The sequence below is a fragment of the Martes martes genome (assembly GCF_963455335.1).
Source record: "Martes martes genome assembly, chromosome: 9".
In the NCBI taxonomy this organism is placed as follows: domain Eukaryota; kingdom Metazoa; phylum Chordata; class Mammalia; order Carnivora; family Mustelidae; genus Martes; species Martes martes.
In genome coordinates this window covers 1,519,697-1,536,360 of record NC_137896.1, presented here as the reverse complement: position 1 = coordinate 1,536,360, position 16,664 = coordinate 1,519,697, and the positions used below count along the sequence as shown (strand labels likewise).

General features: G+C 58.9%; 1 protein-coding gene across 1 annotated transcript in view; it reads left to right on the top strand.

Annotated features, from left to right (window-relative positions):
- The first annotated feature begins 840 nt into the window (after positions 1 to 840).
- Positions 841 to 16,664, top strand: part of OSBPL2 (oxysterol binding protein like 2) — a 36,283-nt gene continuing 20,459 nt past the window's right edge. Inside the window, exons 1-2 of the mRNA XM_080812810.1 lie at positions 841 to 930; positions 14,070 to 14,241. Coding sequence (XP_080668936.1) covers positions 14,205 to 14,241 — 37 coding nt within the window. The 5' untranslated portion in view covers positions 841 to 930; positions 14,070 to 14,204. The remainder of the gene's footprint in view (positions 931 to 14,069; positions 14,242 to 16,664) is intronic.

Genomic DNA, 16,664 nt, shown 5'->3' with positions numbered 1-16,664 from the left:
CCCGCATCGGGCTCTCTGCTCAGCGGGGAGCCTGCTTCCTCCTCTCTCTCTGCCTGCCTCTCTGCCTACTTGTGATCTGTCTGTCAAATAAGTAAATAAAAAATTAAAAAAAAATTTAAAAGATTTTATTTATATGACAGAGATCACAAGTAGGCAGAGAGACAGAGGGGGAAGCAGGCTCCTCGCTGAGCAGAGAGCCCGATGCGATGCGGGGCTCGATTCCAGGACCCCGGGATCGTGACCTGAGCTGAAGGCAGAGGCTTCACCCACTGAGCCCCCAGGCGCCCCAGATCGGTGGTTCTAAACAGAGGAATGAACTGTCAGGGATGCGGCCAGAGGGTAAATTGGTGCCAGGCTTCCACGAGAGATGAATGGTATGTCAAGGAAGGCGGACGATGGGGAGCCCTGCGAGACGCTTGAGCTGAGGGACGCGGCTTTGGGAGGATGACTCCCGCCTCCGCCCGTCCCCAGGGGTCGGGAACTGCGGGCGCTGAGCTACCTGCGCAAGGAGCGGCCCCGCCACCTGACTCGCTGTTTGTAAACTCAACTCGTCCAGCCACGCCCCTTCCTCCCTCTCTCCCGCCCCTTTAGGGTCAATATCTGCATAACTCCGCCTCCCCAGGCTGTGACTGGCTGTCCGTGGCGTCACTCCTCCGCATGGGCGGGACTCTCGGGGGGCAAGGGGGGGTTGCCACTCCGGCTAAACGATTAGCATAGTCCCGCCTCCCGGCGCGACCCTCGCGCCGGCCGCTGATTGGGCGGGCGGCGGCTGACGCTCTGGCGCCGGGCGCTGCGAGTGGCGAGCGCGGGCTGTCAGTCTTCCCGGCGGCCGGCCGCACTTCCGCCTCGGTGTCAGCGGGTCGCGGGCCTGCGGGGCGGGGGCGGGGTGGGCGGCGAGGCTCGGCCGGCGCCGGAGGGACCGCGGTGCAGGTGAGCGGCCCGGGACCCCCGGGACCCCGCGTCGGCGGGGTTCGGCGGGCGTCGGGCGGGCGGGAGGCCGGGCGGGGCCGGGGAGGGGGAGGGGAGCCGGGGCCCCGCGCCCACCGCCCGCCGGCCGGGCCGGGCCCCGGCCCCGCCCCCGCCCCCCCGAGCCCGGCCCGACCCCCGCCGCCCGCCCCGCCGCCCGCCGGCCCGCGGCCCCGGGGAAACTTGGGAGGAAAGTTGGCGGCGGGCGGGGGGCGGCGGCGGGGCCCCGCGTCGCCGGGCAACTGCGGCGCCGGAAGCCGGGTGGGCTGCGCGGCGGGGCCCCCGGGGGCGGGCGGGGGCGCGCTCGGGGGTCGCGCGGCGCGCGGAGGGCAGCGGCCCGCGGGGACCCGGCCGCCCGGCGACCACCTGTGGGAGGAGGGCTGCGGCCCGCGGCCGGCTCGGAGGGCGCCCGGGTCCGACGCGGGCTGCGCGGGCGCGGGGAGCCTCCGACCTGCCGAGCGCGCGGGCCGGGCCGCGGGGCTGCTCCGGGGGCCGCGCTCTCGCCCGCGGCTCTCCCCCGGGGGTCCGCCCGGGCGCGGCTGCCGACCCGACCCGACCCGACTCGCTGCGGCGGCGGCGCAGGCCCCTTTTCCGGGCCGCGCGGGCGCCTCTGCAGACCGGGCCTCGCCCCGCCGGGCCCGCTGCCTGCCGCGGCCTGACCCCTGCGGCCCGGCGGGGGTGCTGGGAGGACCCGGCCCCGAGGCTCCCCGCTGGGCGGCGAGGCGGGGGCGCCCTTCCTGACGCGCCTGCGGGCGGCGCTCTCCGGGCCCCCGGCGGCCGCCCCCTCCGGGAGCGCGTGTCGGTGACCTGCGGGGCCGCTGAGCCGACGCGGGGCCCCCGCGCGCCCCAGCCCGGCGCGCGGGGGGTGCTCGGGACGGCCCGTTCCCGGCCCCCCCGTTCCCGCAGGAGGCGTCAGGGCCTCCCCTCGTCCCGCGGTGCCTGGCGCGGTGCTGCCGTCGGGAACTCGGCGGTGCGCGGGCGGTTGCGTTTCCCCGGGAGCGGCTTTCCCGGTCGCCTCCCGCGCCCTTGTGTGGACGGACGGCGGCTCCGGACTCCTGCGGCCTGCCCAGGTAGCACTTGCTTTCCGCGGACGGCTGCACCGCCCGCGCTCCGTTCCTGGGGTGCCGCCACCTTCGTGCGCTCTCGGGGAGCCCAAGGGACGGAGAGGGTGCGTGACTTACTCCAAGCCGCCGTGGTAGGGGACGGGCAGGGATTGGAACCCAAGCAGGCTGGCTCCAAAGTTTACACCTTAACCACCTCCCCACACTGCGTTTTGAAACCCACATTATTTACAGTCTCCTCCTCACGTTTTCTTCGGGAATATTCTAATTGCGCCGCGTTACTCTGTGTCCGAGTTGTGCTTCTTATCGGCATATACACCTGTTAGATTGTCATTTCTTGTGAGCACGAGTGTTTATAAAACCAATTTGTTTCTTCTAAAATAAAATATTTAATTCTTCATCTGGCTGTCCCAGATTTTGCTGAAATAGTCCCCTTGCCGCCCAGCTCTTTGGTCATCAGCGAGGTGGCTGGGGGGCATTACGGGGAAGGCCGAGTTAGAGGAGTGGGTCGCTGAGGGACACACACCCAGAAGGTCGAGGCTGTGACCCGCACTCAGCGTTGAGCCCCCTCCTGCCGTGGCTGTGAACCGTGTGCTTCGGGCGTTCTTGTCTCAGGCGCGTTGAGGGGTCAGCCTGGTGCTCTGTGTGACACTCCATCTCGCGGTACCACTTGACTGTCACCCTCGAGTCCCTTAGCCGTGCCCTCTGCCCTCCAGGGAATGCTGGCAGACGAGTCTTTTAAGATTTTATTACTTTCAGTTAATTATAAAAGTGACATTTGTTTTTTTGCTGGGGAAGGTTTCGAAACCTGTCATGGATTCCCGTGCTGTCTTCAGACAGGGGGTCAGCTGTCTCTTGCAAACTCTTTTAGTATTTCCATGGAAAGTCAGGGCCTCGTCTTTTCCTGGGAATTTGCCTGTGGCGGATATGAGGCAGGTGGGGCTCACATCTTTGAGTGAGAGCTGTGATGTGGGCCCTCCAGGTGGCTGACGTGTTCCATTTGAGAGTTGGGTCGCTCGGAAGATGGCAGGGGCAGCGGGGAGTGCTCAGGGCCGGGGACATGTGGGTTCTTGGGTGGGGGCAGGGTGACTTCTCTTTCCATGCTCCCAGGGTCTGTAGCTGTGAAATAGGCTACTGTGAGGGACGTAGTCAGTGTAGACCGTGCCGGGGCGAGCGCCCAGCATTGTCACGGGTGCTCTGCACATCTTCTCTCCTGGACTGTGGAGCATTGATTGACGTTGACCATGACACACAGACACGTGTGGATGCGGGTTAGAAGTGAAGCCGAGGACATCTTTGGTCGGCAGGGCTACGTTCTGTTGACACGAGTTACGGGGAACTCTCCAGTTCCGACTGCTGAGGTGGGGCCGTACAGGACTTGATGCCAACACCCCTGGCCCCAGGAGGACCCTGGGACGGCGGAGGGCCCTGCACCCGCATGGACGTCGCCGTCGCGCCAGGCTGGTGCGGGCGGACCCTGGGCTTCCCGTCGGGTGCGCGTGGCTTCGTGTGAGGCTTCGTGCTGAGCCTGGAGCGCGACGCCGGCTTCCTAAGACTGCGCGAGACCTCGTGCTCGGACCCAACCAAGCAGGAAAAGGACTTCCGTCCCCAGAGGCGGCATCTTCGGTTCGAGGTTAACGCTTTAAACGCGGTCTCCGCGGCGGTGATGGCTGTGTGTGTCTGCTGGAAGCTCTGCTCTTTCCAAGGGTTTGGTGTTGGAGCGCGTGGCGCCCAGGCCGGGGTCAAGCCCGGACTCAGACGTGGTGTGGGGCACGGCCCGTCCCGCTGCTCTCCTTAACGTGGTTGAGAGCCCCGTAGACCGGCCGTGAACTTGGTGGCAGTTCCCCCTTCTCTCTGAAGCTCCAGAAGCACCTTCAGGTTGTCCGGCAGGGTTTCAAGTCGCCGTTCTTCCCATCGGATCTTCAGGTCACACAAGTACGGTGACCGTTGTGTGGAGCTAGACAGGGGAAGCAGGCTCTCGCAGAGGGCTGTCGGGGGTGCCCGGCTGGCCCCGTCGCTAGAGCCGTGACTCTTGATCTTTGGATGGTGAGTTCTAAGCCCCACGGCGGGCGTAGAGGTAGCTTAAAAACAAAATTAAAAAAAAATCTTTTTTTTAAAATAGATTTTATTTGAGGGACAGAGAGTGCGTGCGTGAGAGAGCTCTGGAGCAGGGGGGAGGGGGAGAGGGAAAAGCGGTCTCCCCCTTGAGCAGGGAGCCAGATGTGGGGCTCCATCCCCCGGCCCTGGGATCGTGACCAGAGTGCAAGGCAGACGCTTAAATGAGTGATTCACCACCCAGGCGCCCCCCCCCAAAAAAAAACTTAATTAAAAAAATGAAAAGGGAGGTGCCTGGGTGGCTCAGTGGGTTAAAGCCTCTGCCTTCGGCTCAGGTCATGGTCCCAGGGTCCTGGGATCGAGCCCCGCATCGGGTTCTCTGCTCAGCGGGGAGCCTGCTTCCTCCTCTCTCTCTGCCTGCCTCTCTGCCTACTTGTGATCTCTTTCTGTCAAATAAATAAATAAAATCTTAAAAAAAAAATGAAAAGGACTGTCTGAAGAAGCGTGATGTTGGCTGGCTGCGTGTCTCTGCTCGCTTTGTCTTTCTGTCAAGGTAGCGCCAGGCGGGTTGTTTTGAGACACAGGCTGCGGGATCGGTCCTGGCTGAACTGGCTCCCAGACACACAGCCTTGGGGCCTGACTGGGCTGGGGTGGAGGGGGGTGCTTTTCTGGACCTCATCCCCCCAAGCCTGATGGTCTGTTCCAGAAGCCCTGGGTCCCTGGGCGCTCAGGATGTGGGGCTGTCCCCAGGCTTGTGGCCTGTCAGCATTGGGAACCGTCTGGGTAGACAGGCCTGTCTCGCTGCTGAGCTCGTACCTGGGTTATCAGGCGCCCAGAGAAAGGCTTGTTCCAGGCTGGTGCAGGAGTTCCGGGGAGAGAGTGTGACATGTGCGGGAATGGTCTGTAGGGAAGCTGTACTGAATCCAGGTTCTAGAGAAACCTGCGGCAGCCACGGGGCAAGGAAGGCCGCGTGTTTTACTGAGCGGACGAGGCTGCTCCCAGGCTGGTGGTGAGGGAAGACGAGCTGCATTCTGACACCTCGAGCCCCTGCTTGGCTGGAAAGCGACTTCTGCTGCCTTGAAACCAGCGGGACTATGATTTGATGTCCAAACTGGAAACCTGTAGAGTGACAAGAGGCACCGTAAAGAATGACCGTAGTGACAGGAGCCGTGGGGGGCGTGTGGTGACACTGTCCGACCGCGGGGAGGGAGAAGGATCCTCTTGGGTTGGGTACTGAGCACCTGTGTTCCAGAGACTCAGTACCCAGAGGGAGAGCAGGGCAGGCCACAGGGAGGGAGGACGGCAGAGGGGGTCCCCTGTGCTGGGGCCCAGCTCCCTGAGAGGTGCTGTGGCTTCTGTCTCTGTGGTAGCTGGGCTTTGGGCTGAATGCTGATGCCTGTCAGGGTGGAGGGCTCCTGGGTTAGCATCACGGGGTTCTTCCGTCTGGCTTCTCGTCGGACAAACCTGCACGATTTTGTAAGAAGCATAGTTCTAAGGCCCAGCCTCAGCTCTCCAGGATCTGGGCTTCCCGGGACGCGTGTGGCCTTATCCCGTTCTGACGGGCCTGCTGGGGCGGGGGTGGGGAACGCTCCCTACGGATTCTCCGATTCTCAGCGCCCTGCACCGCGCCCGCTGGCGTGGTGGCTGCTCGGCGGTTTTCTGCGAGCACAGCCTGCAGGCCGCGGTCGAGCTCCCTGTCCAGAGTGTCCTCACACATTGTCGCGGGCTGTGGGTTGGAACCGCTTTTTCCCGTGTCACGGAATGACGAGGTGGGTGAAGACCAGCGTGTGTACGAAAGAGCTGGCGCGCGTCCTGGTGCTCGGTTCACACCTCGACGTGTGTGGTGTTTCTGGTGCTCGCTGCTGAACGATAAGCCGCTGGGTTGAGGGGGGGCCGGGAGCCAGAGGGAGCTTGTCAGGGTGATGGGGCGCTCTGCTCCCACCTGCTGAGCCCGCGGGGAGTACGGCTCCCCTGCGGTGGCTGCCGCCGCTCCTGGGGCCCGGCCGGTCTACCCTCCACCTGCCTTTCAAGGTCCCTCCACCTGCCTTTCAAGGTCCCCCTGTTGGCACGAAGAGCGGGACACCATCGGCGATGGGCACGAACGTTTGCTTGCGTAGCATGAGGGCTTGGCGCTGTTTCTTGCGCGGACCCCAACAGGTCCCCCAGGCCCCGTGTGATGGCCGCTGACCCCGCCCGCGGGCCGGGCGCCAGTGTGGATGCGGGCCGCGCCGGCTCCGGGCCAGGCTGGCTCCGGGCCGGGCTGCCGCTTGTCCGTCTGTGCCAGAGCAGAGCTGAAACCTGCCCTCGGAGCGGAGCCTGTGAATCCTGTCCAGTGTCAGGCCGCTGATCGCCGTGCGGGTGGCACAGACCCGGGGAAGGCAGAGACGGAGAGCCACACGAGTCAGGACGCACGGCTCCCGGCCCCTTGGTGGAGCGTCACGTGCCCCCGGTTGGAGCCACGTTCCCACAGGTCTTGGGAAGCCACGTCCAGAAGGTGCGCCTCCGCTCCTGCCGGAGGCCACCGAGACCCGGTGTGAGAGCTGCCCCGGGGACGGGTGGCACACAGCCCCGTGCCGCGCACCTTGCGACGGAGGCTGCGTGAGTGGAGCAGGTTGTCCGGCAGCTGCGGGAGGACGAGGGCCTGAGCTTCTGTCGCAGGTGGCGGTGGGCACGTTTCCGTGAGGGTTGAGCCGTCCAGGCGGGCTTGGAAATGAGAATAAACAGGCTGGGCCCAGTGTCCTTGCTGTGTCGCATCTAACAGGTGGGTTTTGGGAAGGCTGCTGCCAGTGGTCCAGTCCGTTGCTTCCGCCGCTCCCTGCTCTGCTCGCCCCCATCCTTTCCATGTGCTTCTGTGCGGCGGGAGCACCGGAGCTTTCCAGGGCTGCTGAGTGGTCCACGAGAAGGTCACCCATGGTCTCAGCCCAGTGAGGGCCTGGAGTGCTGCGTCTAGGATGGACGGTGATGTGGAAGGCATTCAGTCCGTTAGCATTACATAAAAGTAAGCCTTTCCTCTGTCGGACAAGGCAGCCACGGTTCAGGTGTTCACAGGCTACGGCACCAGACCCAGCAGACGAGCGCGTCTCTAGCCAGGCTGCGGGTTCTGCGCCGTGGCTCTGGAGCTGGTGCAGGTTGAGCCTGTTTCCATTAGGTTTTTTTTTTTTAAAGGTTTTGTTTATTTATTTGACAGAGAGAGAGAGTACGAGTAGGCAGAGAGGCAGGCAAAGAGAGAGGGGGAAGCAGGCTCCCCGCTGAGCAGAGAGCCCGACTCGGGGCTCGATCCCAGGACCCTGAGATCATGACCTGAGCTGAAGGCAGGGGCTTAACCCACGGAGCCACCCAGGCGCCCCTGTTTTTGGTATTTTACAGAAGAAAGACGCTGGGAACTGTGGCACTTTGGGCATCGGTAGGGTGAGGGTCTTTAGGCATCCAGGTGACGGGTAGGTTTCGTGCACAAAGTGGACACTTAAAGACTAAAACATGAGTGACCACAAGGACGGTGTAGCCAAGAAGCACTGTCTGCCCACAGTGGCATTGCTGTGGGGAGGGTGAGGTCCCTGGAGACACAGGGACAGGTGGCTCTGGGCCCCTCGCTCCTGCCTCAGGGGCTGCCTGGTGGAGAGAGCCGGCAGGCTGTGGTATTCCTCGGGGCCGGCCTTCTCCTCGGGGCATGTTAACATCACCAGGCGGCCTTGGTTTCCGTCTTCCCGAGTTCCTTCTCCCATCTCTGTCTCTCCTTCCCACTCGTAGCCCAGCGTGTGGCTCGCACTCAGGAGGGACAGTGTTTCCCGTGTTGGTGCCCGCTGCATCCCCAGTAACATTTTAGTGTCGCGGGAGCATCTCTCCAGGGGTCGGCCGGCCGGGTGGCTCCCGGAGAAGGAGAGGCCCTGCGGGGAGGCGGTGGAGACTTTGGGTTAGCTCTGTCACTAGCCTGAGGCTCTCTCTGTCCTCTGCACTGTGCACGCGCACCGGTTTCCAGAAGCATTTGGCCTTGACCTTAAGAGCCACAGGGTAACAAGAGCCTTGCGGATGCTGGTGGAGGTGGCCGCTGCCCGCTCACCTCCGTTTCTGACGGGTGGGTTGGAAGCCCTCAGACCCGGGCTCGTCTTCACTGCGAGACGTTTGATCACGGAGTCAGTCTCCTTACTAGTCAGAGATTTTCTGTTTCTGTGTGAGTTGGTCTTGGTGGGTCTAGTGTTTCTGGGAGTCTGTCCACTTCAGCGAGAGTATCCCGGTGGCCGGCGTGCCGGTGCTCGCGGCGCTCGCCGCAGCCCCGTCTGTTTGCCGGACGCGGTGGCGATGCCCGCTTGTCGCGCCGTCCTCTCTCTCTTCATCGGCCTCGCCACGGTGGTCAATTTTGTTGGTCTCATCAGAGGACCAACTTTTGGTTCATTGGTTTTTCTCTGTTTTTCTATTCTTATTCCCTTTTTTCTGCTAACCTTGGTATTGATTCTTTTTCCTTAGATCGTAAAGTTGTTGATTTGAGAGTTTTTCCTAATTTTTTGATGTCGGTGTTGCTCCATCGAGTCCCGCCGGCACTGCCTTTGCTGCGCCGCCCGGGTTTGTGTACGTGGTGTGTGCGTTTTCATTTGTTTTTAAGTGTTTCCTGATTTCTCTTGTGGTTTGTTCTTTGATCTCTTGCTTCAGAGTCCGCCATTGAATCCCCGCAGGTCCGGGAATATTCCGGTTTTCCTGTTCTTCTTGATTTCTAACTCATCGCCTTTCAGGCTGCCGGATGCTTTGCCTGAGACTGTTTTGTAGAATCTGTTGAGATGTAGGTTGTGGCCTGACATGCAGCCTCTGCCGGACACTGTCCCGTGTGTGCTCGGGAAGAACGTGGGCCGGTGGCGCGCTCTGTGTGCGCCTCCAACCTGCGAGCCGTGCTCCGAAGTGCTCCGTTTGCTCACGTACCACCCGTCGGGTTGATGCTTGCTGGTGCATTTTTAAATTATTCAATAGAATTTATATTATTGTGGACAATTGAAGTTCACAGTTGATATTGAATTGCAAAAGTACTTTTAGAGTGTTCATATCGCTGGTGTCCCTTTCCTTTGTGAAGGTCACACCTAGGTCACCTTGCCTGTTTTCCGTAGAGAAGAGAAATAGCGCACGGTTCATCTTTTTGGTGAGTTGGCCAGGAAGGTCAGCGTCCGGGTCCATTAGCTAGTCCCTTCTCCTGTGTGAGTGGATCTGGTTTTCTAAGAGCGTGGTACAGCTGGATTTGCAAGACTGGGGTGGCGTTTGTTCAAGTGTGCTTGTGTTTGTACAAGCAGTAACGGGACGTTCCGTGTGGAGCCAGGCTCCTGGACATGCCGACGGCAGCCGGCGCACACGGTAAAGAGAGCCGCGGCTCTTCTCAAGGGAATAGGCATTTTGTGGGAGACTGGGAGGAATGGTGAGGTCACAGGCTGGTGTCCCCCTGAAGAGTCTGGGAGTGAGGATTCAGTGCAGCCCATGACGGGAGGTCCCCACATGGAGGGATCAGGACCTCTGCCTCCTTCGTCTGCTCCCTCCGGAAGGCCAGGTCAGCCCCGTGGCATCACTCTAGGGCCTGAGGGCAGTGCAGAAGGACAGCCGGTGACAGGAGGCCAGTGACGATGGGAAATACGGGCTTAGCTTCCTGGGTTTTCTCTGCAGTCAGAAGAGGGGACAGTTGGACAGAAAGAGATAATTTTTAAAAAAGAAAGAAAGAAAGTCCTTTCCTGAAATACTGTCTTCATGGACGTCTTCCGAATGCACAATAAAATCTGCGTGAAGAAGAACATATGTAGGAAATACTAAATCCTGCCTCCTCGATGCTGTTTCTTGAACAATTGACTTGCTGTGTACCCATGTACCGTGGTGGAGGACTGAGTTACAAAGCCTCAGTGTCCCTTAGTTCCATCGCCTTCTTGCTGTGGGGGGTGGGGGCGGCTTTATGCATACGGCCCTGCGCTCCCCTCTGCGAGGTGTGTGGGCCAGATTTGGGGGTGGGAGACCCACGTCCAGTGCCCCAGACAGCTCAGCCCCTTGGGCGGACGAGACCATGTGCTGCAGGGCCCCAGGTGGTGGCCGGGGCCCCTCTTCTGCGACGAGGTCGGGCGGGCCGGCAGGCTGGGACCTGGGGAGGAAGGAAGGACCTGGGGCTGCCCCGCAGAGCCTCCCGGAGTCCCCCCAGGCCTGGCACCAAGTGGCATCGGTGGATGTTTGTGGAAGTCGTGAGGGAAATCGCCGTTTGGCCTTGCTGGTCTGTGGCAGTGGGGAGTTTGGGTGCCCAGGCAAAATGAAGACAGCCCTTTCAGGAATTACCTCGAGACCGTTAGAATTGATTACTGACCTTGTAAGACGTGAGTCGGCCTGCGGGGGCTGTGCAGACTCCATCACGGACCTTGTGCGGTGTGTGGGGCAGAGGCCTTCCAGGCAGGGTCCGGTCCTCAGCGCTGGCCTGGTTGACAGCCGGCGCTTGTCCTGCCTAACATCTTAGAGGCTCAATTTAAAGATTTCCATACATTTTGATTGATTTACTTTTAATGTCAGGAGTTTTATTCTGGGTGAGAAAGCATATAAAAAAGGAAAATGTCATGGCTCTTCATGTACCTTTTATCATGGGAGATTTTCAGTGTGCAGGAAGGCAGGCGGCAGAGCCCAGGGGTCCCCTGTGCGCCCATCCCGGCTTCCTCCTCGGGGACTGGCTTGGGCCACCACCCACCTGCCCTGCCCACTGCTTCCAGGTTACTTGGAGGAAGATCCTGGCCATAACCTTCTGTCCACATGGACTTCAGTGTGTGGCTCTAAAGAGGTCTCTTGTGAGTATGCCGTTAGGACACCTGTGCCTTTTTGAAAAGTACCTTATTTGAGGTTTAACTGATGTACAGCCAGGTAGCCATATTTAAGCCGTCCAGTAAATTTTGACCTACGTATGTACCCCTGAAATTGTCCCCTCGGTCAGGACCTCGCCCTCCACTCTCTGCCACACTTTCATCCTGGGCAGGGCTGACCGTTCCTGGGTGTAGCTGGACGTGTAGCTGGTGGGCCAGGTGCACTGGGGTGGCCACCCTCCCGCCCCCTCTCCGTCCTTTGTGATTTGTTGCTCCGAGAAGCTGGGTCTGTCGTGCAGACGTCCCGAGAGTCTGAATTTTGCGGACTGTCATCAGGCTGGAGCTCAGCACGTTGCCCTGTGCTCTGTGTTCCTTAGGTTGGCGGTGAGAGCCGGAGGCCGGGCCGCGTCTGGGCTGAGGTTCCGGGGCACAGCGGCGGACGGGGGTGGTGCCCTCCTGTGCCGGGGGCACGTGGTGCACCCGGTTCGGGTCCCGCAGCATCGCCGGTGGGCGGCCTCCAGGCGACACCGGACACAGCCACCCGTCCATGTCGCACAGCTATGCCCCGCATGCACCCCCACCACCCCTGCGCCGACTTGCCAGAATCCGGCTGTCACGCCGCACCCCCTCTGGCATCTGGCCAGACGGTGGCCCAGAGCCCGCGCCCGGAAGAAGGCTGGGTGGAGGCTTGGTGCTTCCCGGTCGGTGACTGGTTTCAATGTGTGGGCGTCCCCCAGGGTGACCACCTCGTCTCCTTCCGGCGTGTGTCGGAGCTCACGAGCGCAGGTGTGTCTGACGCGTCTCCATCTCCTGCCGCGCGCTGGCGCTTGGACAGTTCCCTTGTCGCAGCGGGAGCCTCTGTGGGCTCGTCCTGAGCCTTGTGATGTGAGCCCCTGGCTTCTTGCTGCCCAGGAGGGATCCTGGTCCTGGAGTCAGCCAATTCTCCCCCAGGGACTCTGGTTCCTTCGAGCGGCTTCCAGTGGGACTGAGCAAGTGGCTGTGTGTCGTAGACGGGGCAGGTCACGTCAGAGAGGAATTAGGGGAAGTGGTCACTTCCCTAACGTGGTAGGCGACAACGTTGGACCGCTGGGCGAGGCTTTGTATGGGTGTTTCCAGAAGCTGCCTGGTGCCTGGCTCCACGTGGTGGGAAGGAGGACAGGATCTCTGAGAGCCTTTCAGGGCGGCTTCATGCTGGCCCGATCCATAGCGTGGAAGCTCACGTGTGCTCAGGACACGGCCGGAGAGGAGCAGGTGTCACCCAGCACTGTGCCGCCACTCCAAGGACGGAGGGCATGTCCCTCCCTGGGGACCACCTGCGCCTTCGCTGCCCCCAGAACCGGGAGGCGGGCTCTGGGCCCCAACGTCTGTGTGGCTGACACAGTTAGATGTAGACTCAGCCTGTTTTCATAAAAAACGAAAGGTTTGGGGACAAGGCTGACCTGCTGCTGCTGTTTATAAAATCCTGCTTTTCATAAAGGGATGCGTGAGTTCTGCCAAAATAATTTTGAGAAAGTATAAGTTGGTTTCAGTTTGTGTCAATAGCAGCTCACTTACGCAGCTGCCTTAATTCTCTGGGATGGAAACTTGGTTTAAAGTCGGTGTGACACGGGCTCGGATGTCATTGTGCACTTTCTTGTTTACAGTGACCTTCAGCGGGAGGTTCTGGGGTGTGTTTGAACCTCAGACGTGTGAGCACCTCACCGCAACAGACCTGCCCTTCCACCTGTCCGGCAATTTCCCCCACATCAATCATTGCGTAGTTTTCCTTTTTATTTTTATTTATTTATTTTTAAAATATTTTATTTATTTATTTGACAGACAGAGATCACAAGTAGGCAGAGAGAGAGAGAGAGATAGAGGAGGAAGCAGGCTCCCTGCCAAGCAGAGAGCCCGATGCGGGGCTCGATCTCAGGACCCTGAGATCATGACCTGAGCCAAAGGCAGAGGCTTTAACCCGCTGAGCCACCCCGGCGCCCTGGTTTTCTTTTTTAAAGAGAGGGAGAGGGCGAGGGACTGCATGAGATCGGGGCGGGGGGAGACTGTCCAGCAGGCTCCACACCCAGCGCAACCCAGTGTGGGGCTTGACCTCACCACGCTGAGATCGCACCTGAGCCGACACTAGGAGTCAGGGGCTCAACTTCGCCCCTCACTGTTTTCTTTTTAAAAATTTGTTACTATTTTAAAATAAGGAGGTATCGTTGACACAATGTTACGTTAGTCTCAGGTGTACAACCCAGTGATGCGGAGCTCACCACAGGTGTGGCTGCCATCTGTCACCACAGCCCGCTATCGCAGTGCCTCAGATGACGTCCCCTGTGACTGTTCCCGCCACAGCTGGAAGCCTGACCCTCCCCACCCCCTCCCCCGTTCCCCCACGCCCCTGGCAACCGTCAGTCTCTTCTCCGTATTTATAGGTCTGTTTCTGCTTTTTGTTTGTTTCTTTGTTTATTCATTGGTCTTCTGGTTCCACATGTAAGTGACGTATTAGTCTGTCTCTGACGTATTTCACATCGGGCTCTCTGGGTTATTCATGTTGTTGCAAATGGCAGGATTCCGTCCTTTTTCTGGCCGAGTAGTGTTCCCTCTCCCTCTCCCTCCCTCTCCCTCTCTCACGCACGCACGCACACCCCCATCTTCGTCCTCTATCTGTGGACACTTTGTTCCTTCTGCATCTCGGCTGCTGTCCGTAGTGTTGCAGTAAAGGGTGCATTTATCATTCAGAATTAGTGTTTTTGTTTTCTTGGGCAAATACCCAGAATTACCGGATCACACGATCATTCTGGCTTTAGTGTTTGAGGCCCTTCCCTCCTGTGCTCCGGAGTGGCTGCCCCAGTCTGCGTTCCCACCGGCAGGCCACGAGGGTTCCTTTTCCTCCATGTCCTCGCCAACACTTGTTTCTCGTGTTGTTGATTCTAGTGTTTATTGTTTTCTTATACAACTGTAGATAATGATTTTTAAAAATAACTTCGGATAATGGTTACTTATTAATCTGTTATTTGTTGATGGATATTTATATTAGGAATGTTTCTCTCATATTTTTTGAGATGATGCATTTGTTAAATGATTCATTTAATTTCTTTGCTTAAATTGTAAATGGAGATTGATTCCAATAATGGTGATTGGGTATTTTTAAAATGTTTGTAAACCATAAAACTTTTGAAAGCTAAATATATGGAAATGTGTTTCCCCTTAGATCTCCAGTGCCTGTTGGGTTTTTACCAAAAGGGAAGTTGCCGGCTTACAGTTACTTACACGCTGATGTAGGTCCGGTACAATGACTCCGTAGAAAGGCCGAGACCGGGCGGCAAGGGAGCCCGGCTACCGAAGGATGAACGGCGAGGAGGAATTCTTCGATGCTGTCACAGGTGAGTGGGGCAGGAAGGGACTCCGAGGCCATGGCGTCCCGGCCCCAGACTTGGCCTTGGGGGCATGAGAAGGCTCGGTAAAGCCGTGTAGGCGAGAAGTGGGACACGTCCCCCGGCACTGCCGCTCAGAGAAGCATGCAGGGGGGAGGCTCTAGGCCACAGGCCGTAACAAGAAAGAGCAACTGAGTTTTGGGTTTAAGAGTTGCCCTGGAGTGTACACGCTTTTATCGGCATCCCTAAACGAGATGGTGTGTTTTCTTACGTCGTTTGTACGCACCGATCAAGCCTTGCTGTCTTTGCGTTAGGACTAGATCTGGTTTAGTTTTGCTTTCCTGAGACCGTTGTCAGGACTGGTGCACCTCCTGTCCTCTGTCCTCCCGTAGACGACAGCGTGAGCCTGCAGAAAACAGCACAGGGCGGGGCCAATGTGTGCGTGTGCGGGGCTGGCCCAGCTCACACTGGCTTCGAGTGGCCTCTGCTCCCCATTGGTGGGAAGAAGCCCCAAGCTCCTAAGGGGGCAAGTGTGCAGTGACCATATGGTCCTAACGACCCTTCACGCTCAAGCCAGCCATTCCTTCTCATGGTCAACATTTGGAACATTGTGTGTCGTCTGCTGAGGACCGTTGTTGGTGGAAAGGGACTTGGAGAGACTCTTGTAGTCCCGTTCCCCCCTCGCTAGGTAGAGGACCATAATGGCAACTTTGAACTCTTTCTTGGGGTTTTTAATGGCGGACTCTCAGGTCAGAGGGGCTCCTTCTGCCAGTGACTGCTGTCACTGTGCCCTCCAGGCCTGCTTGGCTGGGTGCCACCATGTCTGTCTGTTGGCTCTCGGGCTAACCATCACTCCCCAGCCGCAGATCAAGGGTCGCAGCGGGTTGAGGGACTGGCAGCCTCCGACTACTGACTACTTCTTTGAAACCCAAGAAGCAGGAGGCGCTGAGCTGCCTGTGGTTTTCAGAGGCCAAATTATTAAGTCCTCCTCCACGATCTCGGGGCTGCGGTGCTCCTCGCAGACGTGCTCCTTGGGAAGCGTGTTGTTTCTGCCCGACCTCCCTCCTCAGTCACCGTGCGCAGCTGGTCGCCGCGAGCACAGTGGTCATCAGGGACTCGACGCCCGTGGGCCACCAGGCCCTTGTGGGGGGGCAGTGGTGTTTGTAAGCAAGAGAGCGGCCTCGGTGCACCCCCCTCTCTTCGGGGTCTCATAGGAAGTTCCCTTTGGCCTGGGATCAGTGTAGCCAGATTCCCGAACGTCTCTGACCTTGGCCTGGAGAGTTTTCTCTGGAGAGGACATGAGCTTTGTGCAGCATGCCGTTTAGAGAAACTCAGTCTCTGCCTCTGTGCTTGCAGCGCTCATCTGCGTGTCCCTGAGACAGAGGAGGACACAGCTGTCCCGGGGACGGCGCCTTCTCACCTCAGTCCTTCAGTTCCAAACCAGATAATAGAAGAAAGGCACCGAGTCGCCCAGTGCAGTGATGCAGCTGAGAGCCGCAGAGTCTGACTGCCTCACTGCGGAGCACTGGCCTGAGTCCGTGGCTGGGAGGAAAAAGTAGGACAAAGTGTCCAAGCCCAGCAGGCACCAGATGAAGGCTGGGGAGGCAGTTACTTCAGCCAAGGATCAGCACCGTGGAAGGGAAGGTTTTGTTTTTTTATTTTTATTTTTTAATTTTTAAAATCTTTCTTATTTTTATAAAAGATTATATTTATTTATTTGACAGAGAGATTACAAGCAGGCAGAGAGGCAGGCAGAGGGAGGGGAGAGGCAGGCTCCCTGCTGAGCAGAGAGCGTGATGTGGGGCTCGATCCCAGGACCCTGAGACCATGACCTGAGCCGAAGGCAGAGGCTTAACCCACTGAGCCACCCAGGCGCCCCTAGTTTTTTTGTTTTTTTTTTTAAGATTTTATTTCTTTGAGATGAAAAAGAGCCCAAGCAGAGGGAGAAGCAGACTCCCGCTGAGCAGGGAGCCTGATGTGGGGCTTGGCCCCAAGATTCCCGGATCATGACCTGGGCTGAGGGCAGACTCTTACCAACTGAGCTGCCCAGGTGGCACAAGGGGAGGGTTTTAAGGTGCATGGAAAATGGGTACAGAGGCAGACCGACTGGTTAGAAGTGCGTGCCTCTGAGTGATCAAATTACAGGTGATTTCAGGGTTTTCCCTCGCTTAGCTTCTTTTCTGTTTTCTACGATAAACGTGTTGTATATGAAAACGTTTAACCTGGTTGTAGTGTTGGCTTAATCGGAGAAAAGACTTCAACGTGATTGTCAGTGATGAGTTGCCTTGTTTTCCTGGGTGCACGTTCAGGTGGGACCTCCTAGCGCGGAGGGACCCATGGGGACAGGGACCGCGGCGCAGGCGGTTGGGCAGGTCCTGCAGGACGGGGTCTCCTTAAGAAAGGAGTGAGGGGCACCTGGGTGGCTCAGTCAG